Here is a 24934-nt window from a genome sequence, read left to right on the forward strand (position 1 = left end):
TGTCGCACGTCTTTTTGTTACTGATTGCGAGGTTCTTGCATTGGGATGGCATGGTGTGGGTTCTTTGGGCTTGGGATGCAAAAATGCCCATACACACGAATGGCTTGTACAATAGCTTTGTTTGATTGCTTGGTGGAAAATGTACAAATATCATCACCATGATTGAGATTCCACGAATATCGTTCGCTTGTTGTGTAGAGAGTGGATTATACTCGTAGTATGAGTCGATGAATACGAGAGCCACCCCATGACTCGTCTATTCACTTGATCTAGGATAGATGACCCATCCATGCCTCATTCTACCAGGTCAGGTCGAACTGTACTCGTACCTTGGAGCACCCGGAGTCGGAGTCACTACCTAATCATTCCTGCCGGTATCATGAGCAGGAGGGAAAGCTATGAAACCCGAGTGCTCCATGCACTCACGCCCCTCCGTCACTACAGTAACTGACTGCTAGGTACCTAGTACATACCTAACCTTCCCCCCCCAGCCGGGACCTGCATTTGGGTAGGGTTACACAATCGCAACAAAGAACAACACACAAAAGATAAAAACAAAAGATAAAAAAAAAATCCCGGGAGAATTTCGGTGATGCAGCAGGTAGGCAGGCAGGATACATGCGAACTAAGCTGTCTTGTGTTTTGGTAAGTGTGTCTGGTGGTCAGGTCTGTGATGTATGAGTTACCTACCCCAGTAAGTACTTGCTTTACTTGTACCCCGGTGACACCTGTGTGTATGTGTACGTTTACCTCCCCCGCGATACAGCGTAGAGTAAGGTACAGTAAGGTAAGGTAGGTATGTCATCATTCCATTTATATCATACAGTACCTATCGTTTTGGAGGTTGGCTTTGGGGTTGGGGTTGGACTTGGGGCTATCGATACATGGAATTCGAGGGGTCGTAGCAAGCAAGCAAGCAGGGCAGGATTGCTTCGAATTTCAAGGCAAGGTATTCTACGGTACGGGTTGAACGATGAAAGCAAGATTGAGGATTGAATACCTCAGATAGGTTTGGGGATTGATTGGAAGGGGACATGGGTGAGGACGTATGGGGGCCAGCGGGCAGCGGGCAGCGGGCAGCGGGCAACGGGCAGATGATTCTGAATCTACATCATACCTACATAACACCACATTTTCAGGGTAATGCTATGTGGTGGTTCTTGATCTTTCTTGATTTCTTGACGAGACGTGCGTGTGGTTCTTGCTTGGACGAGTTAGAGGGGTTTGGAGGGGTCTTGGCTTTGATAATTATGATGAAGATGGATGATATGTGATGTTCGTGCTTGGGTTTGGCGATGGGGATGGGGATAGGGGTGTTTGTTGGTTGTAGGTTTTGGTGGTGTTTTGGAGGTGTTTTGGGGGCTACAGTACAGTCCAGGTGGGTGGGATTGGAATTGCTGCTTTTGCTCAGTTGGCTTCTGGTGCGCCGTTGCGGAGTTCCTTACACTTACATTGCGCTTGCGCTTTCACTGCAGTGGTTTGTGGGCTGTGGACTGAGACTGTGGATGTAGGTAAATTATGGGTTGAGTACCTACCGAGGTAGGCCATTCCTCAACACTTACTCGTACCATAAGTTATAACGCAATCTGGCATGTACTTTGTGTACACTCATCCAATAGTGCTGGCGTTATGTACGGTGCAGTGGGCTTTAACTCGTCTAGGTTAATAGTGAGGTGGGTTTTTCCGTCGTCCCGACTTCCTGGACAAAAGACGTTGGAGGAGAAAGCTCGAGCTAGATTTTTACGAGATAGGCGTTCCTCCTGTGGGGAATGTTCGTTCGATGGTGGGTGGATGGTATGTACTGTATGTACTTTTTGTCTGACGTGCCGTCACGATGGAGCAATCGTTGCGTCCTCGCCTCTCTTTTCCACCACCCTTGTTGTATCCCCCCTCCCATTGACGAATAGGATGAGATCCATTGTGTAAGTAAGGAGGGACCATTGCGATGTACAATCCACAGGCGGGGTTACTCGGCGGTCTTTTTTTTTACGGTGATCCTACTGACATGAGTCAGTGCGGTGGGTTCTGTTGCTCATTGAGTGAGGAAGGGTAGTTAGTAGTCGAGTATTCTCGACATCGGACGGGACGGGACGGGGGGGAGGGAAGGAGGTGGAGGATAGTCAAGGGTAGGGAGGGAGGTAAGGGTAGCTGTGGATGCAAGTCAAATCATTTCGAACTAATATGTACATCATCATGGAGTGGAGAGGTGGACAAACGAACGAACCATCTTCCCTCCCTCAAGAAGCTTTGGTCAGGGTGGATTTCGGTGGAGTGGGGATGCATGGGTGGGTGGGTTGTTGCATGGTCGATTGCCGCGTTTACTTACTCGTTCGGGGTCGGGATCATCGCGGATGATGGAGATATGGCCTTATTTCCCCGTGTCTGACGCTATTATTGCATTTTGGGAGCTTTGGAGGGGGGAGGGGGGAGGGGGGGCGCGTGTTTTGTTTGGGATGGGCGGTTCTAGGAGCCAAGATGGGTAGTAGAGAGAGAAGTAGTTTCAATGGTGCCTGGACTGCTGAGTATCTTGGGCTGGGAATTTGGCCGCACTACTGGGAGGTCATGCATTATACGGATATATGGTTTGTAGGTCGGTTAGGTGCAAAGTACGTACTCAACTCAAATGAACAGACAAGACAAGGTTCGATTTTGTAACTGTCTCGCCATGAGGTGCTCTGAAACCCGCTCTCTCCACGTTGGGGGAGTCAGTGATTGGAGGAACCAGGAACTGTATTTCCGAGGCCGTTTCTCTGGAGAACGTGCACTTCATCATACCTAATCATATGGTACAATACATAGTCACGCCTGGGAGGTCGTGAGGCCTATGGTCGTCCGAATTGAGTCATCCCAGGGTTGGTATCAACTTCAATCCCATAGAACAATTGGTAGAACACCACAAAGCCCAGCACCCAAGTACTGTCCAGCAATGCCATAACTCTGGCCTGCATGCATGCATACTTATATCCTCCTCACCACCGACCCGGATACCCAACCACCACCATGACATATACAACGAGAAGAAACACCACCCACCAGGGAGCAAAGCCTTACGCCATGCAATATGAACCTCCCACAAGCCACAAATCGCATGATGATATACGGATCATGTTGATCTCGTCCGTCCGTCAACCGATTACACGTACAGTAATGGCCTTACCAGGTATGAATGAGGAGTGTAAGGGTCCCCCGTTCTCTGTGTGATCGGGTCTACCCATCCGGGACCATACATAATTCAAATTCATCATTATTCGGACTGCAATGTCGATCATGACACCATGGCGCATTGTTGGCTGACCCGCCCATGATGGATGCGGTCGGTATGTCATGAGGGATGCGGTCTTCAAACATAACTTCAATGGTCATTTCAACAAGTCGTCTCGATGGTGTAGTTGGTTATCACGTGGGTCTCATACATCAGTATGACTCGGAAGATCACTTCTGGGCGATCCCAAGGCCGGGAGTTCGAACCTCCCTCGGGACATCTCTTTTTTGCACCTTTTTTCTTCGCTTTATTTGATCTTTTTTGCTCCGTCACACAGATGATTGATATCCTCGTGTTGGTTTTTGAGTTCGACTTCCAGGGTCTTGGTGGACCGCGCAAATTGCATCGTATAAGCATCTACAAACCTCTGCAGTCTGCAAACCAGACTGTATAATGCAGGGCTAATTCAGATCCGAGCATCCCCCACGGCCTTCAACAAGGCATAAACCACTACGATATCGATACAAAAGCATGACAGGCAGGCGCTGATCGGCCACTGCCATCCTTGTCCTCTCCGTTGTAGACTTACAAAACATAAGCACAGAGGACAGTGGGCTGTCTACCCGAAATTGGGTCTTTAGCCCACGCAGGAAGCATCAACAACAGAAGCTGGATGCCGACCTGGCCACTTTGTATACTGAGGCTACTCTGTTGTCCATCATCCCGGTGTGTCTCGGGCATATGCCGCAGCACCTATTGGGGGTAGACGACTGTAGCCTCCCTCGGCAGCTCATAGGGCGCCTCGGGATATGCATGTTCTGGCTCGGAGCTCTATAATGCGATTAGTAGCTGAACCGAAGGGCTCTCGCCAGCATCGTCCGCCATTTCCACGATCACCATGGAGGCAGTCCCGTGGGAGGAAAGCCGACGTATCTGTAGACAGTTCCCTCCTACCTGTTGTGCTTGCTCGCGTCAAATGATCTGTAGCAACAAGTCTTCATCCAAAGTTTCATGGTTCTCGCATTTCTCACTCAGTCGGTATCTGATCATGGCTGATCATATGGTGCCATGATTCAGACGGTGTAGCTTACAGCGAGCACCGTAAGCACCTGCATGCGCAGCAGCTACGCACACTCGCCGTCGCGCGAGTCGAATAGCCCCCACGAACTTTACCCTTGATTGTGATGCAGGCAGGAGTATGTCATCCAGCCCAGCATTGAGTGTCATCGGCAGATGTACCTCGATGTTTCTGGTCCATATACTCCCGTAGCATGGCGCTGCATCGTCTCGTTTCGGAATGAGCACTGTCGGCATTCTGTGCAGACAGGGCGACTTGCCGGAGCCATACGCCGCTCCCAACGGGTGTGAGTCATGTAGTGACTAACCGATAGGCCGAACTGTCTTTGCGTAACTGCTTGTGGCTTTGCTCATGATGCTCAGCAGGTGGACTGTACACTGGGCATTGTGAACTTTTAACCAGCATCTGGTCGACGGGTTCCAAGTTCCTCGGCCCGTTTTGTCTTTTGCTTTGTGAATGCCCCTTGTCCCAGACTTGATCGCGTCCGTCGCATGTCTGTCCTGAAGCGGGGTTTTTCCACTGGGATTCGTCGAGGTAGTGGAAGGAGGGGCTGGATACGCTGGTCTACGATCTCTCCTCGTTGCCGTCGCGGAAAACATCTGTGTTCAGAATATCGATGGCAGGACCTATAGTAGCCTTGCGAGATGACAAGTCAGCTAGGAATCCCGCGTGATCAATCGCGTCACTTCCTGGTATCTCCGTGTCTCGGTGTACATTGTCCTGCCGTCGCCACCCCAGTTCAGACAATGGTCATTGACCAGAGCTCCGCAAACGACTCAGACCCGGGCTGATCGTATTCTGCTGGGCTTCGTATTATGGAGCACTTCTCATCGAGTCACAAACTGTCTGACCTTGGGCGCATCGGTGTCGGATCTAGGGCGAGCCGGTGGGTTAACCTGTGGCAGAGCAGGGTGTTGCGATCCTTGTTAGCAGTAATTGAAGTTGACTTTCCACAGCGATCGTATATTGCTTGAGTTGATTGCTCTAGTCTTCTGCTGTGCTTGCCATCGCCCTGGTCGGACTGGGTTGATTGATATTGATCCAGCTCCGTGGAGTGCCATGTTGAAGCTTAACCGTCTCTGGTCATCTCAGTCTTCTGCTCGTCCTCCCTTTTGTCCTGGCTCCCGGCTCTCGTTCGGTGGTGTAGAACGCGTCATCTTTCGGATCTGCCGTGTGGTTGCTGTCCGTCTGATCTCGGGTTCAACCTGAGCGGTTGGAATGGGTTGAACCCGGGTTGAACCTGTTGGCGATGCGGTCGCTCTTTTCGTTGGGGTCGGGAAGTTTTGTCCGCGTGCCTTTCTGTGGGGTTGTTTGTCGGTCATTGCGATCGTAGCTGTGAATACATCTAATCTCTTGATGCAATCCGATCATATTGGCGCGTCGTGTTTCTTCGCCGCGTCATGGACAAGACTTGATATGTGTAACTTCCGCGTGTGTTGTGAATAGTGTCTGTGACGCGTAGTATTTATGCTCAGGCCTACTCCGTCTTAGTTCAGAGTTGCCAGAATGTGTGTTCACGATGGATTCCTCTGCGACAATATGGTGAATCCTTGTTGTACCGAACCTCGCCATACCGGATTCCTCGATATAACGACCTTTTTTCGCGTTTTTCGGCCAGTTTCACGTGAATCGATCTCAGTGTGGAGAGTTCCTTGGTACGATGGACCAAGTTGGCTTTCCATATCGTTCGTCATAGCGAGTGTCTACTGTACGTATCACGCGTTTCATGCTGGAGCCGGGGCCGCGGCGTGGTACGGGGAAGCATATACTGTACGTTATGAGCTCCGTGTGGTTGCGATGGTGCTCTGTTTTGCATCCGAGTATGTATTGGCCTCGCGCCAGAAGTTTTCCGGTGAGTATTCTAGTCATCGCTGGCTTTTTGCTTTCGAGCGTTCTTTTTTCGTGGTTGTGAAGAGCATGGTTTGGCGACGCCTCGGGCGGATTAACCTCCACTGTATGTATGTGGAATCGGTGCCAGGTCCCTCGAGCTTGGGTTGAACCCCGGCGGGTTTTCCGCGGGTTCGGGTCGGTGTCGAGTTGAACCCCCCAGCTATCACTATTTGATGTGCATGATTACACTCTTGATATCGGTGCTATGATGTCGAGTTTGTTTCTGATGGCTCTGTGGCCTGTATTTTTCGAGATTCTGCCTTTATTTTGGTGTGTTATTGCAGTGCTGTCCTGATTTAGTAGAGTGTAGGATGGTGTTGGGGTCTGCTCGGAAGGTGCTATGATATATATTGCAGCATACACCACAGTCTTGGTATTAAGTCTCAGCATTATCCCTGATCTTCCACCATAACATACGATATTCACAGTGCAAGGACCACACAATCAAGAGTGACCAGTTTCATTACCGACAAAGCCCATCAAAAGTAAAATACCTGGGAAGATCGGCGTGGAAAAGGGACATTAATATTGACGTCGCGTAGAACATCCAGACTACAGACCAAGAATCGGATGAACATGACTACATCAAAACAGCGTAAAATGCACAAGAGCGATGCATTGCTCCTACATATACAACGACATATGAAGAGGCATTCGGAAGCTACGATCATACTAGAACAATCAAATCAACACAGGAGAGGGGGGATGATGCCTGAGGAGTCAAATCAACGAGTGACGGAGGCCCGCAATCACGCCGCGAAGCGACACGCGTCGCAGCACAACCGAACAAGGCAAACGCACAATAAAGGCGAAAACTAAAGGACAGCAACCAGAAGCAAGCTACGCAAAGAGACACAGAGAAAATTGTTTTGAGTTCTTTCGACCGTTTGTATTCATATTCGACCGCGTCTTAGGTAGGTCGCGCGATCGTGTTTAGCCTATGGCACCAGCCGGAAGCATAAAGGCCGCTATGATACAGAAAATTCAAGCGCGCGCACTAGCAGACCAGTAGTGGACGCGTAAAAGTAAAATAAAGTGCGATAAAGCAAACCCAGACCCATGGATACTTGTAATAAAAAGATCAAGAACACCCCAACGTCCCAGTCATACCATGAACCAACCCGAAAAAGCAACCCGTCGCGTCACTGCTGCGGAAGGACAACTGACGCGCCGACCGCGCAGGATGGCTAAAAAGAAAAGAGCAGGAAAAGAAGAACGCGTTTAACCACCGAAACCGTAGAGGGTGCCTGAGAGAGAAAAACGAATTAGAATGCGTTGCTTGGAGTGGACGCGTTCTAGGAGCAAACTTACGGCCTTGACGCTTGAGAGCGTAGACGACATCGAGGGAGGTGACGGTCTTGCGCTTAGCGTGCTCAGTGTAGGTGACGGCGTCACGGATGACACCCTCGAGGAAGGTCTTGAGGACACCACGGGTCTCCTCGTAGATCATGGCAGAGATACGCTTGACACCACCACGACGAGCGAGACGGCGGATAGCGGGCTTGGTGATACCCTGGATGTTGTCACGCAAAATCTTGCGGTGACGCTTGGCACCACCCTTTCCGAGACCCTTTCCACCTTTGCCACCTATTGGAAACGCGTCATGTCAGTTTACATGATGCATGAGATGGGAGAGTTGATTCCGATGGAGGAATCAGGTCTAAGTGGAAGCAATAGACTTACGTCCAGTCATGTTGACGGTTTGTTGTGAAACGGAATTAGAGTTGAATTAAAGTTGGTGAGGTGATAAGAGGTGGAGATAGAATGGGCGATTAAAGCTGGTGATAGATGTTAAGGGAAGAAGGAGGAGAGGCTTCCATGGGACGGGGGATTATTTGTATAGCGAAAGGCAGAGGGCGGGGAGGGCGTTGGAATCACACGCTAAGACCCGAATCAACCAATCAGCGGACAGGATCCCGGACGGCGGGCTTGATCTGGCCGGCAACGTGACCGAGCAGTGGTGATTCCGCTGCCTCAGACTTGATCTGCCCCGGAATGTCCCCAACCACCGAGATCAACGATCAAAGAAGATCAGAGACATTCTGGCCGATGGCTGCCATTCTACCAAGCATTCTGATGGCCCTTCATCCCTTCCCTGAGGTAGAGATCAAAGAGGTGGCAGGGGGGCATTCTAGATGCGTGATCCTGTGATCCTATTGGCTGACGGGCGGGAAGAAACTCGCTTAGCGCAGGACCGCCTTTTCCCTTCCCGCCCGAAACTGCCTGCTGGCCCTTTGATTTTGCCCGCCAAAAGTGAGACCCGAAATCAGAGCTTATGGTGTACTGCTTTCCGATCGATTTTTGGATCAAAGGAAACGGGCGCTAAGGCCACCCTCCATTACTGCCAATTCACTCACCCACCCGCCCCCCTCACACTTCACCACCTAGATCACTACCCACCCCTCTCGCTTACTACAAATACCGCCCCCCACCCACCTCCTCCATCCTTCTTACATCTCCCCAATCCCGTCGACACCTTACTACTTCTATCATCGACAACCATCCACAACTTTATCTTTCCATCTCAAGTCGACTTAATTCATCAAACCTAAACATCTAAAATGGCTAGAACCAAGCAGACTGCCCGTAAGTTCCACTTCACCTCACTGTCACTGTCGTTCCTCTTCAAGGGGGTTCTTCATCTCGCGTCATGGTCGCGACACGTCTCACTCCTTGAACGCGCCTCACCTCACCCGAACCATCATGCTAACCACTTTGCTTTACAGGTAAGTCCACTGGTGGCAAGGCTCCCCGTAAGCAGCTCGCTTCCAAGGCTGCCCGCAAGGCCGCTCCCTCCACCGGCGGTGTCAAGAAGCCTCACCGTTACAAGCCCGGTATGTTCCTTCCCTATCAAAGTGGTCACTGGATCATCTCTTCTAATACCTTCCCCCCACAGGTACCGTCGCTCTCCGTGAGATCCGTCGCTACCAGAAGAGCACTGAGCTCCTCATCCGCAAGCTCCCCTTCCAGCGTCTGGTCCGTGAAATCGCCCAGGACTTCAAGTCCGACCTCCGCTTCCAGTCCTCTGCCATCGGTGCTCTCCAGGAGTCCGTTGAGGCCTACCTCGTCTCCCTCTTCGAGGACACCAACTTGTGCGCCATCCACGCCAAGCGTGTCACCATCCAGTCCAAGGACATCCAGCTTGCCCGCCGTCTCCGCGGTGAGCGCTCCTAGATTCATTTAATCTTCGGATGAGTCTATCTCTGCAACTGGTTGGCTCTTTTATGGGATGGCGATAACGGGGTTTCTTTCTTTGCTTATTTCATGACTACTGGCGATACATGATGGGTTTCTTTTGCGAATTTCACAACGGGTCTCTCGGCAAATGGGTTTTGTGATTTCTCTTGCTACGCAATAAATAGTAGGCTGCCGAGTTTGTTTCTCTCGAGCGGCTCTGGGGTGGATTGATGATCGTGGCGATGCATCCGTCCGAATATGTACATTACAGATGATTTGATTCGAGAAGCGACTTCCATCGGAAGCGCCATCGGATGGCATAGACGCGAAATGCAGGATCTATGACGATGCAATCCAATCCAGCTTTGTGATTCGCCTAGTGATGATGTTCTATCTCTTTAGTGGTGGACTAAATCCTGGTCTGATGACATATGCTTTGTAGTCTGATTCCTTGTGTAGGTTCTGTTCCTTGCCCCATGGTCGGGAGGAAAGAGTCTGGCAAGCCGCGACGCGCCGCGCGACCGCGCCGCGATACTGAGAATGTAAACGTATTAGAAAATCCTCATGACGTGTCTCAGTATCGTCTGCCCTCTCCTGCAGCATCCCGATTCTACTTTTACTCGTTTGTAGACAATCTACGCTGGCATGAAGGGACCCAACCCCCCTTTCCTGACTCATAGGGGCTCATCCTTCGCTCACCTGGCGAGGTGGCGAAATGGGCCAAAAATACCCTGGCAAACTAGACGAACAGTGGGCGACCGACCCCTGGGGAGCCGGCCAGCCAGCCAGCCGTTTGAGTCTTTCCGTCATTTCTCGAAGATTATCGAACCAGGAACAACTTCGCCATTCTAGGTTTGGTTTTCCTTCTATCAATGTATGCCTGCGGCTTTCGACTTTTATGTTCTAGGAAGAAAAGTCGAATTGTTTACAGAGTATTTGGACGGTGCTTTGTAGGTAGATCGGTCACGGTCTCTGTCGCTGCAATGGCGATGGCGATGGCAAAGGCCGGTTCGGGCGGAAGCGGACGGACGGGTTCAAATTCTTTTGGACAAGACGAGTCTGGAATGACGAATGGCGGAGGGAGGGGGGGGGGGTCATGATGAGATTAAGACAAGACGGCGTTGGTGTGAGAGGGAGCCTGTATATAGGACTGTGAAAGAAGTTAGTGTTGTCAAGGAGTACTGCGACCGCGAAAAGGGTTCACCTGAAGGAGTTATCGCCTTGAGAAACGATAGTAGGTTGTCGTGGCTGTTACTACTGGTACAGGGAGGCCACCGGTCGGGCGAATTCTGCGGGTTTGGGAACTGCGACCGTCTGGTCTGGGTGTACGTCCATGATGTCGACGATCTCCATCGTTGATGGATCAAGAATATACGCGTTCTTATTGTGTCAAGGTGAGAACCCAGAGACCTTACTTTACTATGCGAAGAGAATGTAGGTTAAGAAGATTGCTGTATCTATAGGCCCTTGGTCCAAGCGTCGGCTGAGCTGCCCTGGGCAAGTTAGGCTTACTGCATAAGTATGGACTACAGAGTGACTAGAGCCCGCGGGCGCATTCTCCCCACTCACTCCCGCCAGCGCCTCTTATCGATAGTCGATCCTGAATCGTCTCAGCCTCAGAAGACTTCTTCATCATACAGAGGGAACTGTCTCATTCTGGGGTCTTTGCAGCAAATGAGCAATTCTAATATCTGAGTCACAGTAGCACTTGGGTCAGATTCATACCGTCTTGATGGAGGAACATATGAGGCGTACCCGGTTTGTTCTCGACGCCCTAGCCACTCAGAGCACTCAGCCACAGAATGAATCTCTATGACGATGTTGCAATCGACGGCCTAGCCTCGTCATAGTCTCAACTCTGGAAATGCAGGGCGATCGGAACCAGGTTTCCGATCTTGGCTTGCAGTTGAGACAAAAGAAAAACAAAAGAACCGGTGAGGGAAGGCAGTCTTCCTAACCTTGTATGAGTGTGTCAACATTTGAGGACTTGCACGGAATCAGTCGACCAAAGAGGTGGCCGCCGTTCGGACCAGATGACTCGAGGCGAAGTCTTCCGACTGCAATCTGCCAAGGGGATCAGTTGTCATCCTGCACTCTCCATGCTTGTGGAGGTATGGAAACGTTACATTGTGCATAAAGCATAAAACCTTGCGCTATACAATGGGTGCCTCAAGTCGGAAAAGCTTACGTGCACTTGCCACGTCGTTATGTCGCGTGTTGTGTCTGAATAGCCCAAAAGTCACAAGACCTTTGGCGCGATCTGCTCGGAAAATTTTGTTTCTTTTGTTTGTGGATGTTGCTCCATGATGGAGCTTCAGCTAACGATGGCAGCGAGGAGCCAGATGATTCTCGTAAGCCCGACTAGGCCCGGGCAAAGAGTCATGGTGATACGACCCGGCAGCGCAGCATGCACCGGCTAAGTAAGTCATCCCCGATTGGTAAAGGATTTGGCCCGAGAGAAAAGAGCACGGACGCGAGGCTTGAGGCTCGGCTCAGATATCATAAGGACGAAATCGAGACAGTCACCTGTAGCCCACCTACTCGTAGGTACCAGGTGTCACTTCCCTGATCTGGATTGCGATCAGTCCATCCCCATCCGCATGCCCCCCCCCTCCTCTCCGGATCGACGGGGCCCGGGACAAAGGGAACAGGTCGAATGCGAGTCAGACCGCCGGGTGCGCGTTCTGCTCTTTAATTCGTATTTCTCCAGTGTTAGTTGGTAGCACGGTCGGGGGATGCGGTGTGACCTCCCTTCGCTTACACTCCTCAATGAACCACTGAGTAAGAGGGCAGGGGGGCAATCAAGCCACTGGCGCCTGCGGAAGATTCCTCGAGAGAAGGACAAGACCGCCAACTCACAGCTTGCTTCTCCGGAACAGACTTTGCATTTTGGACTTTTTTGATGCCAATGTTGATTGAATGCCGATCACAAAGCTTTTATGAACCTGTATAAAATCCAAGCGTCTGATATAATGTTTAGATCATGAGTACGGAGTAGAAATGATTAAGATGAAGTAGTCCAACAGGCAGTCGACTAGCCGGTCAGCGATGTGCGAGGGGTGGGGCGGCGGCGTAATCCGACAATCATCTATTTATATTGGGGTTGATTTGTTCCTGCAAAAGCGCTGAGGCCTGAGTATCATCCCCCTCTCAACCCCTGCAAAATGGCCAGTAGCTGCATGTTGATACTGACGGGCCTGTGGCATAGTTGACTCGTCTTTACTCCGTACACTCAGGCTACTTAACCGAGCCATTATCTCTGGGCTGCGTTATAGTTGCTGATATGACCGCACGAGATCGTGACTGCAGTGTTGTTGACTATGCTGTGAAAGGCCACGCAAGGCCTGTTATGCAAGAAACGATCTTTAGTCAATAGTCGGATATTGCGCTTGATTCGGCCCACTTTGAGCAGGAAGATGATTGTTAATCATGTTGTTTATGAAGTCGGATTATCGTCGGGATCCCGTAGCCCGCTTGGCGTGTCTGAATCATTTCTTCCGTACCGTAGGAAGGAGAGGTTCTCCCGCTGATGTTCTAGTTCGACTCATCATATCCATCCATGGAACTGCCCGTTCTAGAAAACGCTAAGCCTGTCTCGGGACTTCTATGCGACCCGATGCAGCATAAGGTTCTGAACAGGCTGCATGTCACAATGATGATATCTCTTTCTCTCACCCCCCCGATCAGCCATCATCGTCGAGCAGGATTTTTGCCATTGTTCTCATGATCAGTCCAGTCCCATCATCCAATATCCCGCTCAGATCCTTCGACGGTGGGCTGTCCATAATTTCCTGCTAAACAATCTGAAACGGCCATATCTGGGCTAGGACCGTGGGTTATGTAAGGCAGCTGTCTGCTTGATCTCCTGGACCTCGGTAAGTTCCCCTGTCGAAAGATAAAATTTCCACCACACAGGATCCCCCCACATCAGCACTTTTCTCTTCATCACCGACTAATCATATCGAGCCCTCGCAGACGCCATCGGGATTGCCGTCCACGAGGTGTGCGGATTTGCCCATGGAACCAGAATTTCGAGCCTCCTGGGTGGGTTCGTCGGCCCACATTGGCTGAGGCCATGCAGTCTCGCCCGCCCCAGTGATGAATTTGTGCCCTGCATAAGCCGGCCTCTGTGCACGAATGTCGGCAGAAAGCCCCCGTTTTGGGAATCGCTGGACTGGTGTGTCCCTGGGTTCCTCGCTTTGGTCTCAGACCGGCGAAGATCCGAGGCTAAAGTCCCCAAAAGTCCCTACAACGATTAGTCGTTCCCGTCTGTAGCGCCAGGGCAAGATGACGCCGTGGTGGCCGTGGTGGGACAATGCCAGGTGGTGCAGACATTAGCAGAAATTTCTAGCCCCTCTCCTTAGTCGCTAGGCCGCTGTATATATCCGATGCCATGTCCCTCGATCGTACGTAGGTTGTTTCGGTTTCAAGCTGAAGATTATCCATTGATAGATCATACCTACGTGATTTGATCGTCGTTTTTAGACGTCGGCTAGAGTGATTTACCAAGCAGCTGGTTACACTGACTACATTTTAGTCTCCTAGCCTGCTACTATACATCTCGGGTTCACTCGGTCACTACTAACGACGGTTGTTTGTTTGGACCCTTGGTGGTTACCTTAACCGGTATCTTATCGGTCGAGCAAGGCTTGAACCTCACACTCAACCTACCTAATCTGTACTTCAACCAACAACTTACATTCCACGATCAGCCAACTCTGTCAGCTACCTGATCGACTATCGACTACCAGTCCTCACCAACAACTCGCCCTTCTCCCTCCGCGATGGCCAACGACAAGGGGGACAGTGGGCCTTCGGCCATCGCTATTGCCAGCAACAAGATCCCATTCTGGCGTCTGTTGACCGACCAAGGCGTGTTAACTCAGGAAATTATCGATCATCACTATCCTGGATCCGGTACCGATGAGGATCCGTATGCAGTCACCTGGCTCCCCCAGGATCCCCGCAACCCCATGCAGTTCAGCGAGACGAAGAAGTGGACTTTCACCATGATGATGGCGCTCGCGACCTTGGCCGTCGCCCTTGTGTCATCAGCCTACACTGGTGGTATTGTCGAAATTGAAGAAGACTTTGGAATCGGTACCGAGGTTGCGACCCTCGGTGTCTCTCTTTTCGTTCTTGGTTTCGCTATTGGTACGCTCCGCAATCCGTCTCCTTGTTTTCGCACGTGTGTTTTCACCAGTTCATCCTAACAAAGATGCAGGTCCGCTCCTGTGGGCACCGCTGTCGGAAATGTTTGGCCGTCAAATTGTGTATTGTGTCACTTACATGGCGCTCACGGCGTTCACTGCCGGCGCTGCTGGTTCCAAGAACGCCTGGACCCTCATCATCCTTCGTTTCTTCGCAGGTTCTTTCGGATCGTCGCCCATGACCAACGCTGGTGGTGTCATCGCCGATATGTTCCCTGCCAGTCAAAGAGGTGTTGCGACAAGTTTGTTCGCCGCTGCTCCTTTCCTGGGTATGTTACATTCTCTCTACGTCTTGCCATCTCGACCTGCTGCTAACCACCATTCTGTGATACAGGTCCCGTGCTCGGCCCTATTATTGGCGGTTTCCTGGGTATGAATGCCGGATGGAAATGGGTGATGGGTTTCCTGGGTGCCTTCACGGGCGTTGTCTGGATTCTTGGATCGTTGACTGTCCCGGAAACCTACGCACCGGTCCTGCTTCGTCGCCGTGCAGAGAAACTGACCAAGCTTACCGGAAAGATCTATCGCAGCAAGACCGACATCGATCAGGGGAAGACCACCCTTGGACAGGCCTTCAAGACTGCGCTGTCCCGCCCCTGGATCCTGCTCTTCAAGGAGCCGATCGTGTTCCTGCTTTCTCTCTATATCGCCATCGTTTACGGAACCCTCTACATGCTGTTCGCTGCCTATCCTATTGTCTACGAGCTGCACCGTGGCTGGAACCAGGGAGTTGGCAGTCTTCCATTCTTGGGCATCATGGTGGGTATGATCGGGGCTGTGGTTTACAACATCCTCGATAACAAGCGGTACATCCGTGTTTCTCAGAAGCACGGCGGCTTCGCGCCCCCAGAGGCTCGCCTGCCCCCATGTCTGATTGCCTCTGTTGCGATTCCAGTTGGTCTCTTCTGGTTTGCCTGGACAGACTACGTGTCTATTCACTGGATGGCTAGTGTGGCCGCTGGAGTTCCCTTCGGCTTTGGCCTCGTCCTGGTGTTCTTGAGCAACCTTTCTTATCTCATTGACACCTACACCATCTTCGCCGCTTCGGTCCTGGCCGCCAACTCCGTTCTGAGATCTATCTTCGGTGCCGTGTTTCCTCTTTTCACGACCTATATGTACGAGGATCTTGGTATTCACTGGGCTACCTGTATCCCGGCTTTCTTGGCACTGGCCTGTGTGCCTTTCCCCTTCATGTTCTACAAGTATGGACCCGCCATTCGCAAGCGCTGCAAGTATGCTGCCGAATCCGACGCTTTCATGCGACAGATGCTGGCGCAGCACATGAAGAAGGCCGAGGTCGCACCCGAAGAACCCCAGGAGGAAACCAAGGAGGAGCATGGATTCGACCGCACCGAAGCCCCGGCTGCCGAGACCCTTAGCGCTGATTCCGACTCGAGCCACAAGGAGAGATTGACGGACCTGCACCGCACTCGCAGCAAGGCCTCGACTCATACGGTGAACTCCGTTCGCCAGTCGCTTTACGAGGGTAACCCCTATGACATCGACCGGGTCCACACTCGCGAGTCCTTCAAAGCTTGATTCCGCATCGCAGACGCAGTTTTGAAGGTCGAACTCCTACCTGCGACTTGATTTGGTTCGAGCGCCTTTCAAAACGCCCTCAAAACGCCTCTCAAAAAGCACCTACCCACTTCCCGATTACTATATAATTTTTAGTATCTATTACCTTTTTTGAAGATGTCGATGTGAGCCGTGGATGGCTGCGTCGAGTGAAATGAAACAATCAGCCTCATTTTCTGGGCAGTGATTGTTCGATGATTTGCATGTTGATATACCCCGTGCTTCTATGTATATGCCACTTACTGTTTGTTGATAGAGGGTGGAGTTTCTGTTTGTTTCAGGCATTTCTATAGAGATTCTCCGATCTGAATAATGATATTAATTGAATGCAATCTATGAAAATACCGTAGCTAGCTAAATGCTATACCTATCTTATGGGTCGTTCGGAGATAAGCGAATTCCCAGCGATCGGATCGCTTCGCCGACCCTCGGCACCGGCTGTTGCTTATGCGCTCCCGACATTTGCCTTCCGGAGTTTCTTTCCCCCCTCCCAGAATGATTCATAATCATGTTTTCTCTTTAACTATTATCGTTCCTGACGGACTATAGCTCGCTGTGCCTAGTTCGCCCTCTGACAGCATTTCTCACGCCGTGAAAACGCTTGCATGCTTGACTGAACAAACCTATCGGTGTGAGACTCGTGGTCTGCGCTCATTGATGTGGCCGGTCGCCCAACCCAATACTAGGAGTCTTTCTCGCGACCTTAATTGACCTGGCCCTCGCCGACACATTCACTATTGTACGATCTATACATGCAAATAATGATATAGGAATTTCTTTCGATACGCCATATATCCTACACCATGAGCACCATCATCTTCGCCAGACCACCGATCCCCCGGTCGCTGCAACTCTCCCGCCCGCTCCGACCACGGAGATATCAATCCTCCCCAGCATCCAAACCAGACCCCTCCCCAAAAGTCTCCTCCTCACCACCCAATGCACAAACAGCCGCCTCAGCCTCGGGCGCCCCGGTCGTCCCGACGCCGACCGCCGCACAGACGGGCTCGCGATCACTGCTTCAAATCATCCAGGCTGGCCCTGTGGGAAGAGTGGCGCGGGCATACTCGCGGGTCCAGGAGCGCCGGCCGTATGCGACGCAGCTTTGGAGCTCGGTCATCGTCTATCTCTGCGGCGATCTGAGTGCACAACTACTGTTCCCCGCGGATCCTGCCCCGGCGACGGCGACGGCACAGTCTTCGGAGGGAGAAAAGGCGGGTAGCGAAGAAAAGAAGGAAGAAAGGGCCGGTGGAGGATACGATCCGCTGAGAACGCTGCGGCATCTGACGGTCGGGGTGGGATCGAGCATTCCGACTTTCAAGTGGTATGACACATTCTGCATTCACTGAAAAAAACACACACTATAGCATGTAAGAGCTGACTTGATTAATGCGGGCGCACCAAACAGGTTCATGTTCCTCCACAACAACTTCAACTACTCGTCCAAGTTTCTCTCAATCCTGACCAAAGTCTGCGTGCAGCAGGCGGTCTTCACCCCGGTCTTCAATACCTATTTCTTCAGTCTCCAGTCGCTGTTGACGGGCAAGTCGTTGGAGGAGACCTTTGAACGGCTCAAGCTGGCTCTCCCGGTCAGTATTTCAAACAGCGTGAAGCTGTGGCCGGCCGTCACGGCCTTCAGCTTCATGTACGTGTCACCGCAGTTCCGCAGCATCTTCTCGGGTGTCATTGCGGTGGGATGGCAGACGTATCTGAGCTGGTTGAACCAGAAGGCGGCGCGAGAGGTCGAGGCAGAGATGGCCGAGGCAAGTGCGCCCGTGAGCATTGGCGCTGGTGCGGCGACGATCAAGGCATGATGGGGCCGTGATTGGCCCACTACATTTCATTTTCTTTTGTTTCTGTTATCTGGCTTTGCATCGGGATATCCTAGATCAGACGTTTTCATGGCATGCGGCATTTTGTCTATAGATTAGCATGAAGTGAAAAAGCGATAGAATATATATAGACTTCGAACAGCAGCATTGTCTGCTCGGTATACTCGATGCGAACGGAATGAGATTTAATAGTGACTCGGTCAAATTAACCCATTTGATGGAGGAATGGAGGGTACAGTAGCATTGGGGTTGGTAAAAGTGGAAGGATGACGTGAGGGATGCTTCACAATCGGCCCGCTCTCATTCGCCTCTTCCTCTCGGTGGTCTCGCCCGTCTGCCTCTCGAAACGCAGCGCAAACCACATCGCATGGCATGAACGCTCCCCACGCATTGCAGGCATGCCCTGCCACACACAGTCTCCGATACTAATTCCCGGTGGCTTTGCGGATAGCGACAGCAGCAGTAGCAGCGATTACGGCTCCGACTTTTCGCCCGAGGAAGAGGCGCTGCTGGACGAATTGCTCGCCAAAGTCGCCCCGAACCACGCGTCAGTCCCCGACCCTGTAGTCGCAGCACCCGCACTGTCACCTCCACTCTTGCCAGTACCCATCGAAGCCTCTGCGACTATCGCAGATATCGAGGATCAATATGCAGGCTCGTCGTCTCTCCCGTTGCCTCGGGTGTTTGGGAGGGAGAAGCCTGCCTGGCAAACTTGCCGGACTTGGCCGTACGGCGCACGTCGGCCAGCGTCGATTCCAGGTCACCGTGGTCCCTCGTCTGGTAATGCTCTCTTCTCCTCTTGCCGCCCCCCGGATGATTGTTTCGCCCGTATTGTGATCGCGACGCTAACCTGTGGCCCTCCACGAAGCGTTTAGTCGAGCATCCGAATTCCTCTGAAGGCAGAGAAAAGGAACGCGAGCGCCAGGCCGCTCGCCACCTCGAGACCACCACCAATGCAGTGAATACAGAGGAGGATACGCGATCTCCCGTGGAGCGATTCCGACGGCCCCCCAATAAGGCCTTCTCCGTCACGGACCTGATCTCCCCGGCATGGTGTGAGCTGCAGTATTGGTACTCGCTTACGAAACATGGCCGGAAGCGTCGAACCGCGGCGATGAAGCTCGGCAGTACGATACACAAGACATTGGAGGATGAGATCTACACGACGGTGCCGGTCGAGATCACGACCAAGGAGGACGCGCTCGCCTTGCGTATTTGGAATATCATCCAGGGCCTGCGGCTGTTACGAGAGTATGGCATCACGCGCGAGCTGGAGATATGGGGCTTGGTGGATGGCGAGCTTGTCACTGGCGTCATCGATCAACTGTCTATCGAATGTCCGGATCCAGCTCTCGAGGCCACGGCCGCCTCGTATTATGCCGACATCGAGGCATCGAGGGCTATCTTGCCGGAGTATCATATGTCCCTGACGGACTACCTGCTTGCACCATCACGTGGCGGGAAGAGGCTCTCCGATGTCTATGGGAGGGAAGAGGAAGAACCGGAAGCTAGCACCGTCGAAGCAACCAGTAGTCAGGGGTCTTCCGAGCTCCCTAGTATACCCCGGGTTTACCTGACCGACGTTAAGACGCGAGGCAGTGCTTCCGTGCCAGCGGTCAAGAGTTCCTCGTTCCGTCCCACGCAGCTCCAACTCCAGCTATACTATCACATGCTGAACCGCCTCATCACCAGTGACGATGTGACCATTGACGTCCTCGCCGCGCGGTACAACCTTGACGCGCAGCGTACCTTTACCGACGCCTTCATCCACGAAGTGGGCGGTCTCAATGACCAGTACTTTGACGCGCTCTCGTCGCAGGAGTTCGACCCGGACTTCATCCCGACGCAAGAAGACGCAGACGCCGAGGACGTCTCGTCATCACCGAAATCTTCCCCACCTGCCAGTGAAGATTCCACTACTAGCATTCTTACCTCCCACAACAATCTGGCCGCCCTCTGGAACCTGATGAAGGAGAACCTCCGTCTGACCTTCCTTCCCCAATCCCAACCATCCGTCTCCGTGGCCCCATCCATCCCCTCCGAGTTCCAGCCCGCCACGCTCGAATCTTACCCTACCGTCGTCTCCCCGCTGCTCACGGCGAAGTACATCTCCTCGAAGCCGACGACAGAGATGGAGAAACGCGTCCTGGGCAGTCGATCCTTCCTCTTCGATCCGAACTCCTTGACCTCCTACGTGGCGGACCAGATGGAGTGGTGGCGCGGCGAGCGGGCACCGCGCGGGGTGGAGGTCATGGATGCGTGGAAATGCCGCATCTGTGAGTTCCGGGATGAGTGCGAGTGGCGACAGGAGCGCGAGTGGGATTACTCGCATCGCCGGCGGCAGAAGCTGGACATTGAGATGAACGCTACCTGAGCTGTGTCTGGATGTACCTTTATGCCTTTGAGACCCAGTATGTGTCTTTGAAGGATACAATTGGTCGGTGTTCTCAACATGGATAGACGTACTGTTTTTGGCTCCAGTGATTGATTGCATAATTGCATAGGTGGGCAGGTTTACCAGGTATACGGATAGGAAAGAGATATAACTTAGTATGTACTGGGACCCTAATAATGAACTGAAACCAGAGACAAACCCATACTTAACAATCTCATCCTATATAAAAGAAACCCCGAACCACCTCCCAAGAATTATCTCGAAGACTCAGAAAGGATACTTCCTCCCCTCCTCCTCCTCCTTCTCCAAATCCCACCCCCGGGCCACCTGCTCAGCATGCTTCCGATCCAAGAACTCCAACAACACCTCCTCATACTTCTCCTTCCCCTTATACCGGGACACATCCTCCCCCCAACTCCGTACCGCGGACGCCAACCGCCCCGGAACCCCCGGCTCCTCCGCAATCTTGGTGATGGGCTCAAAATACGTGCGGATCGTAAACACCACGCCCCCGGACTTGGGAAGGCGGCGGAGCGACTGCCGCTCCGAGCGGAAAAAATGATGCTCGATCGCCTTGTTCTTCTGCGCGGTATTCCACGACACCTCGGGGCTGTCCTCGTCGCCGATGCTGTGCGACCAGGCCAGCGCGTCGTCCACCTGGATGAAGTAGTTGTTGCGCACGACGGGGTCCTGCGGCCGCAGCCGCCGGAAGAAGTTCATCATCCCGCGCTCTAGCTTCTCGGCGTACTGGGGCACGGCGCCGTGCGTGTGGATCTCCGAGAGGCGCATGCCGTATTTGTCCTCCAGGCGCCAGAAGCCCGCGAGCAGGACGGCGCCGGCGAGCAGGTAGTATTCGCCGTCGGGCCGCTCGAGCATGATGGCGAGGTCGTCCTGCACTAACCGGGCGCAGGTTTGCATGGGGTCCTCCGGGAGGGGCCGCTGGGTTGTGTTGAAGGTTTCGTGCGTGGCGAGGTTGGTGAGGCCCGTGGCGGTTTTGCGGAAGAGGGTTGGGTAGCGTTCGGGGAGGTAGGTTGTTCTTTTTTGCGCCGGGGTTAATGAGGGGGTGGTTTGGGGGATGGGAGGGAGGGGGTAAGGTGGAGGGGAAAACGTACAGCTCTTCCAGCAGCTCGATGGCGGCGTCCATTGCGTCCGGGTGCGTGCGGCAGCATTTCGAGCCTCGTTCTTCGATGCGCTTGGCTTTGTCGGCGTGGTAGCGGAGGTAGTGGTTGTCCAGTTCTGTATATCGATTTCCCCTCGGGAGTATGGGGTTAGTTTTTGGTTTGTGTCTGTGTGTACAGGTGGGAAAAAGCAGACGGACCGATCCATTCGTCCCATTTCATGCTGCGGAGTCCCATTGTCACGAAGTATTTTCTGCGTCCGTTTGACTTGGGTCAGTTTTACTTCTGGGGGCAGGCAGCGCTTGACATTCAAGGTAGGACAATCGACTCACGGTCCGTATCGGAATGGACGGTAGGGGATCGGCTTCGTCTTGTGCACGTCCCAGTCAGGGAACGGTGTCGCAGGCGGTCGTTGGAAGTCTGAAGGCGTCCATACTATCCATTGTGCGGTGTCGCTGTCAGCGTTGGGGGCTGCAACTATACATGCGTTCGTTGTAGCTCACCGCCAGGGGTTCGTTTGACATCCTCATTCTTGTTCTTGAGCGCTTCGAGACTCGGAGTCGATTGTCTGGCGCGACTCGACCCCAAAGCCAACGTCTTCCATGCTTCGAGAAGTTTATTCAGCAGGTAGACCCCGATTGTGGTTGCGAGGCAGATGATGGCCACGTTGGGGGCGTGGTGTTGGATCGTCTCTATAAGTTCGGATGACATCATGTCGATATGTTCCATGAAAGTGGTTGTTGATTGTTCACCATGGTAGGAAATTCAGAGTTTATTCCATCTGGGACAGTCATATTTATACAGAATGCGTATGTACATCGAGTTAAGGCGTCGAGCCCGTCAATGCAGGCAAGACTTCAACCAGCCAGCAGTTGTTACCCGTTTTGGTTAATGGAACGCGACTGATAAAACCGAAGATAGGCTTCAGCGATAAGATCCGTTGTCTGGTGGTTGGGTTGACCCCCTCACATAGTCTCATGCCCCGGTGCATCCACAAACCCCCAAATCTGTGATCGGCCTGGCCTGGTAGTTGCAGTAGCGGTCCACGGTCTTATCTCTCCCCGGCTCTCTTTCTCCCTCGCTATCGTGTCACTCACTTCAGCCCCCCCCGGCACCGGGGGATATCTTTTCCCAATCAGGCAAAGACTCGTGTTGCCCACAGAGGAGGGCGAGACAAGCCTGTGTGGCTCCTCCTCCTGCAGGGTCGCATATGACTTACTAACATGGGCAAACCGGGGAGAATGGATGCAGTGATGATGTGTTTTGTTTGTTCATCTACAGTAACTGATCTACTACTAGTTCAGGGGAGTCACCGCCTCCTCTGCACGCTCATGCGCTTCAGTACTGGGGCTCTGCATCCGCACTGCGTCGTCGAAGCAGACAGTACTGTCCCCAGTGGCGTCGCAGAGATGGCGGCATTATTGGCAGATCCGGAGTCCAGACGAGACGGCCCAGAAGACCTGTTTGAGAGGCATCGAGGAAGTCGTGACAAGCCAGCTTCTCCCAGTGCGTTTCATCCTGGATGTAGTCCGGCTCCAGTTCGGTAGCCTCTCTGCTGGGGAATTGGGAATCAACCAGGAAGGTGCACTGCGAAATATCCACCTAACCTTCCGCGTTAGCACCTGCAGTAGAATGCGGGGAAAGATCTGGAGTAGTCTTACGTATTTTCCAAGGTCTTCCTCGTTCCGATCATTCATCCCCGCCGGGATCGTCGAGGTGCCCTGCAAAAGAGAAGCCAAGTCCTTGGCCTCGGGAAACTGGCCAGGAAGCAGTCCGCGGAACTCGCTGCGAATGAACTTGGCTTGCATACCACCAGGCAAAAAGAAGGACGAAGGGAACCTGTACCACTCTTTGCCCAGACACAGCGAATCACCAGGTTGAGCCACTCCTGGCTGCTCCATGGGCTCGAAGATTTTTAGTGGAGCACTATAAGCGGTAATCATGCCCAGGGTTCGCAGGAAGCCTGCGCCGATGGCCACGAGGAAGATTGACGCCACGGCTGCGAGCTTGAGCTTGGGTGCGAAGCGCCCTGCCAATTTTTTGGAATCGCTGGTGCCCAGATACGACAGAATCATATGCACTGAGATAGATGCGTTCAGGGCAAGGAAAGGATACGCTGGATACATGAACCTCTCTTCCTTGTGAGGTTGCGCCGTGAAGATCGCAAACCACATGTAGAAGGGCGTGATGAGAGCCAGGCGTCTCAACAGCGTCTGCTTGTCGGCTGTTTGAGAAGGGAGAACCGCCTGAAGAGCCAGCAATGGCGCCGCAGCCATCGCAAACACAAACCAGATATTGAAGTTCAGCAGCAGATTCCTGATATAGAATGTCCACGGCTCAGTTCCGAAGATGTCGGGCCCGCGACCCTCTCCGCCAAAAACATTGTATGCGACGATGTTCCATGGCACGATCACGAGCTTACGCAAAAATACATGATCGACCATAACTTCAGCAACCTGAGAAGTGTTAGCGCGCTTTGGACACTTCGTGATTTTCAAGCATACCAGAATTGTGAGGCACCTGATAGCCCCGTCAAAAACCCCACGAAACAATCTGGGCAAATTTCCGCTAGAGAAGCCAATTACCACCTCCCTCAACAACAGCGGGACAATAAGAGCTCCAGCAAATGGCCAGCCGACGACCGCGCCGATTCCGAACCACATGATCCCTTGGGCTGTTTTCTGACCACCTCTTGAATCCAACAAGGCTGTCAACCCGAGCATAGACATGTACATCGTGAAGCTCGACGGGAGAAAAGCTGTGGATGCGTGGAAAATACCGGGGCTGAAGAGAATGACCATCAGGAAGACGAGGCCGATCCGTGGGCTAAGCGTGCGGCATATGGCGGAGTACAGTCGCGTTTGACAGGCGGCGCAAACGATAGCAAGGAAGAACCGGACCGCATAGAACTCGGAAGATTTATTTTTGAGAGCAAACGAGCTTATTTTACCGACGAATGCATGAGCAGAGACATAGAGCCAGCTGCGGATGGAATAGACTGGAGAGTATTCCCACGTCTGCAGTCCATGACCGTGAGCCAGGTAGTGGGTTGGCTCCCAAAAATTGAAGACCTCATCGCAGTCCTGGATTGGAGCATGTAAAGCAGCAAGCACGTTTGATATGAGACACAAATAAAGAGTGACGTTCAAGGGCAGGTAAAACGGAGACGGCGGGGGCCTGTCGAGTGCGTTTGTCATATTAGCGCAGCTTTCGAGCGATGGGAAGATGATGCCAGCTGGTGGGACGGTACCTTTTTTTGGTGCGCGGAGTATTTGTTGCGCCTGTCAACGCCGAAGCAGCATCAACTTCCCTCGTAGGTGCCATGGTATGGCAAGTGCTACATCCAGGAGCAGAATTGGGCGATGGGGAAAGGTTCCACCTTCAAGAAGGGGAATGACAGTGGTAGATTATTGTTTGTGGTCTATAGAGTATAGATATCCGATGCATTTGGGGC

The 24934-nt window shown here is 52.6% G+C and overlaps 7 protein-coding genes and 1 non-coding gene across 8 annotated transcripts; 5 read left to right on the forward strand and 3 right to left on the reverse strand.

Annotated features, from left to right (window-relative positions):
- Positions 1–1135: 1135 nt before the first annotated feature.
- Positions 1136–1593, reverse strand: BO95DRAFT_432707 (uncharacterized protein; the record flags this gene model as incomplete). Its single annotated transcript, XM_025585068.1, has 3 exons — positions 1136–1362; positions 1452–1499; positions 1563–1593. The coding sequence occupies 3 exons, from the start codon at positions 1591–1593 to the stop codon at positions 1136–1138; spliced, it is 306 nt and encodes a 101-aa protein (XP_025441322.1).
- Positions 1594–3374: 1781 nt separating this feature from the next.
- BO95DRAFT_t189 lies at positions 3375–3481 on the forward strand. The gene has a single exon. It is a non-coding gene; the product is annotated as a tRNA-Met (tRNA).
- Positions 3482–5311: 1830 nt separating this feature from the next.
- On the reverse strand, positions 5312–5694 carry BO95DRAFT_165309 (uncharacterized protein). Its single transcript, XM_025580762.1, has one exon. The coding sequence runs from the start codon at positions 5600–5602 to the stop codon at positions 5369–5371; it is 234 nt and encodes a 77-aa protein (XP_025441323.1). The 5' UTR covers positions 5603–5694; the 3' UTR covers positions 5312–5368.
- Positions 5695–8648: 2954 nt separating this feature from the next.
- hhtA (histone H3) lies at positions 8649–9774 on the forward strand. Its single transcript, XM_025583620.1, has 3 exons — positions 8649–8756; positions 8897–9004; positions 9067–9774. The coding sequence occupies exons 1-3, from the start codon at positions 8732–8734 to the stop codon at positions 9342–9344; spliced, it is 411 nt and encodes a 136-aa protein (XP_025441324.1). The 5' UTR covers positions 8649–8731; the 3' UTR covers positions 9345–9774.
- Positions 9775–14131: 4357 nt separating this feature from the next.
- BO95DRAFT_365243 (MFS transporter) lies at positions 14132–16096 on the forward strand (the record flags this gene model as incomplete). The annotated part of the gene is made up of 3 exons (XM_025582689.1): positions 14132–14501; positions 14572–14826; positions 14892–16096. 3 exons carry the CDS (start codon positions 14132–14134, stop codon positions 16094–16096), a joined length of 1830 nt encoding a protein of 609 aa, XP_025441325.1.
- A 567-nt stretch (positions 16097–16663) lies between these two features.
- On the forward strand, positions 16664–18089 carry BO95DRAFT_443765 (Mpv17/PMP22 family protein). Its single transcript, XM_025586724.1, has 2 exons — positions 16664–17459; positions 17544–18089. The coding sequence occupies exons 1-2, from the start codon at positions 16939–16941 to the stop codon at positions 17947–17949; spliced, it is 927 nt and encodes a 308-aa protein (XP_025441326.1). The 5' UTR covers positions 16664–16938; the 3' UTR covers positions 17950–18089.
- Positions 18090–18328: 239 nt separating this feature from the next.
- Positions 18329–20561, forward strand: BO95DRAFT_443768 (exonuclease V). Its single transcript, XM_025586725.1, has 2 exons — positions 18329–18747; positions 18836–20561. Exons 1-2 carry the CDS (start codon positions 18616–18618, stop codon positions 20339–20341), a joined length of 1638 nt encoding a protein of 545 aa, XP_025441327.1. The 5' UTR covers positions 18329–18615; the 3' UTR covers positions 20342–20561.
- Positions 20562–20629: 68 nt separating this feature from the next.
- On the reverse strand, positions 20630–24677 carry BO95DRAFT_365297 (uncharacterized protein; the record flags this gene model as incomplete). Its single annotated transcript, XM_025582691.1, has 7 exons — positions 20630–21398; positions 21475–21598; positions 21681–21733; positions 21813–21951; positions 22845–23082; positions 23142–23936; positions 23985–24677. 7 exons carry the CDS (start codon positions 24675–24677, stop codon positions 20630–20632), a joined length of 2811 nt encoding a protein of 936 aa, XP_025441328.1.
- Between the last annotated feature and the right edge of the window lie 257 nt (positions 24678–24934).

The sequence above is a fragment of the Aspergillus brunneoviolaceus genome, assembly GCF_003184695.1.
Source record: "Aspergillus brunneoviolaceus CBS 621.78 unplaced genomic scaffold BO95scaffold_41, whole genome shotgun sequence".
NCBI lineage: Eukaryota > Fungi > Ascomycota > Eurotiomycetes > Eurotiales > Aspergillaceae > Aspergillus > Aspergillus brunneoviolaceus.

Excerpts from the sequence above, each read along its gene's own strand:
- BO95DRAFT_165309 (XM_025580762.1), bottom strand. The coding sequence starts at position 5,602 with ATGACCGACAAACAACCCCACAGAAAGGCACGCGGACAAAACTTCCCG.
- hhtA (XM_025583620.1), top strand. The coding sequence starts at position 8,732 with ATGGCTAGAACCAAGCAGACTGCCC. Across the intron at positions 8,757-8,896 it reads TAGAACCAAGCAGACTGCCC|GTAAGTCCACTGGTGGCAAG; the intron begins GTAAGTTCCACT and ends TTTGCTTTACAG. Across the intron at positions 9,005-9,066 it reads GCCTCACCGTTACAAGCCCG|GTACCGTCGCTCTCCGTGAG; the intron begins GTATGTTCCTTC and ends TTCCCCCCACAG.
- BO95DRAFT_443765 (XM_025586724.1), top strand. The coding sequence starts at position 16,939 with ATGAGCACCATCATCTTCGCCAGACCACCGATCCCCCGGTCGCTGCAA. Across the intron at positions 17,460-17,543 it reads AGCATTCCGACTTTCAAGTG|GTTCATGTTCCTCCACAACA; the intron begins GTATGACACATT and ends CGCACCAAACAG.
- BO95DRAFT_443768 (XM_025586725.1), top strand. The coding sequence starts at position 18,616 with ATGCAGGCTCGTCGTCTCTCCCGTTGCCTCGGGTGTTTGGGAGGGAGA. Across the intron at positions 18,748-18,835 it reads TCACCGTGGTCCCTCGTCTG|CGTTTAGTCGAGCATCCGAA; the intron begins GTAATGCTCTCT and ends CCCTCCACGAAG.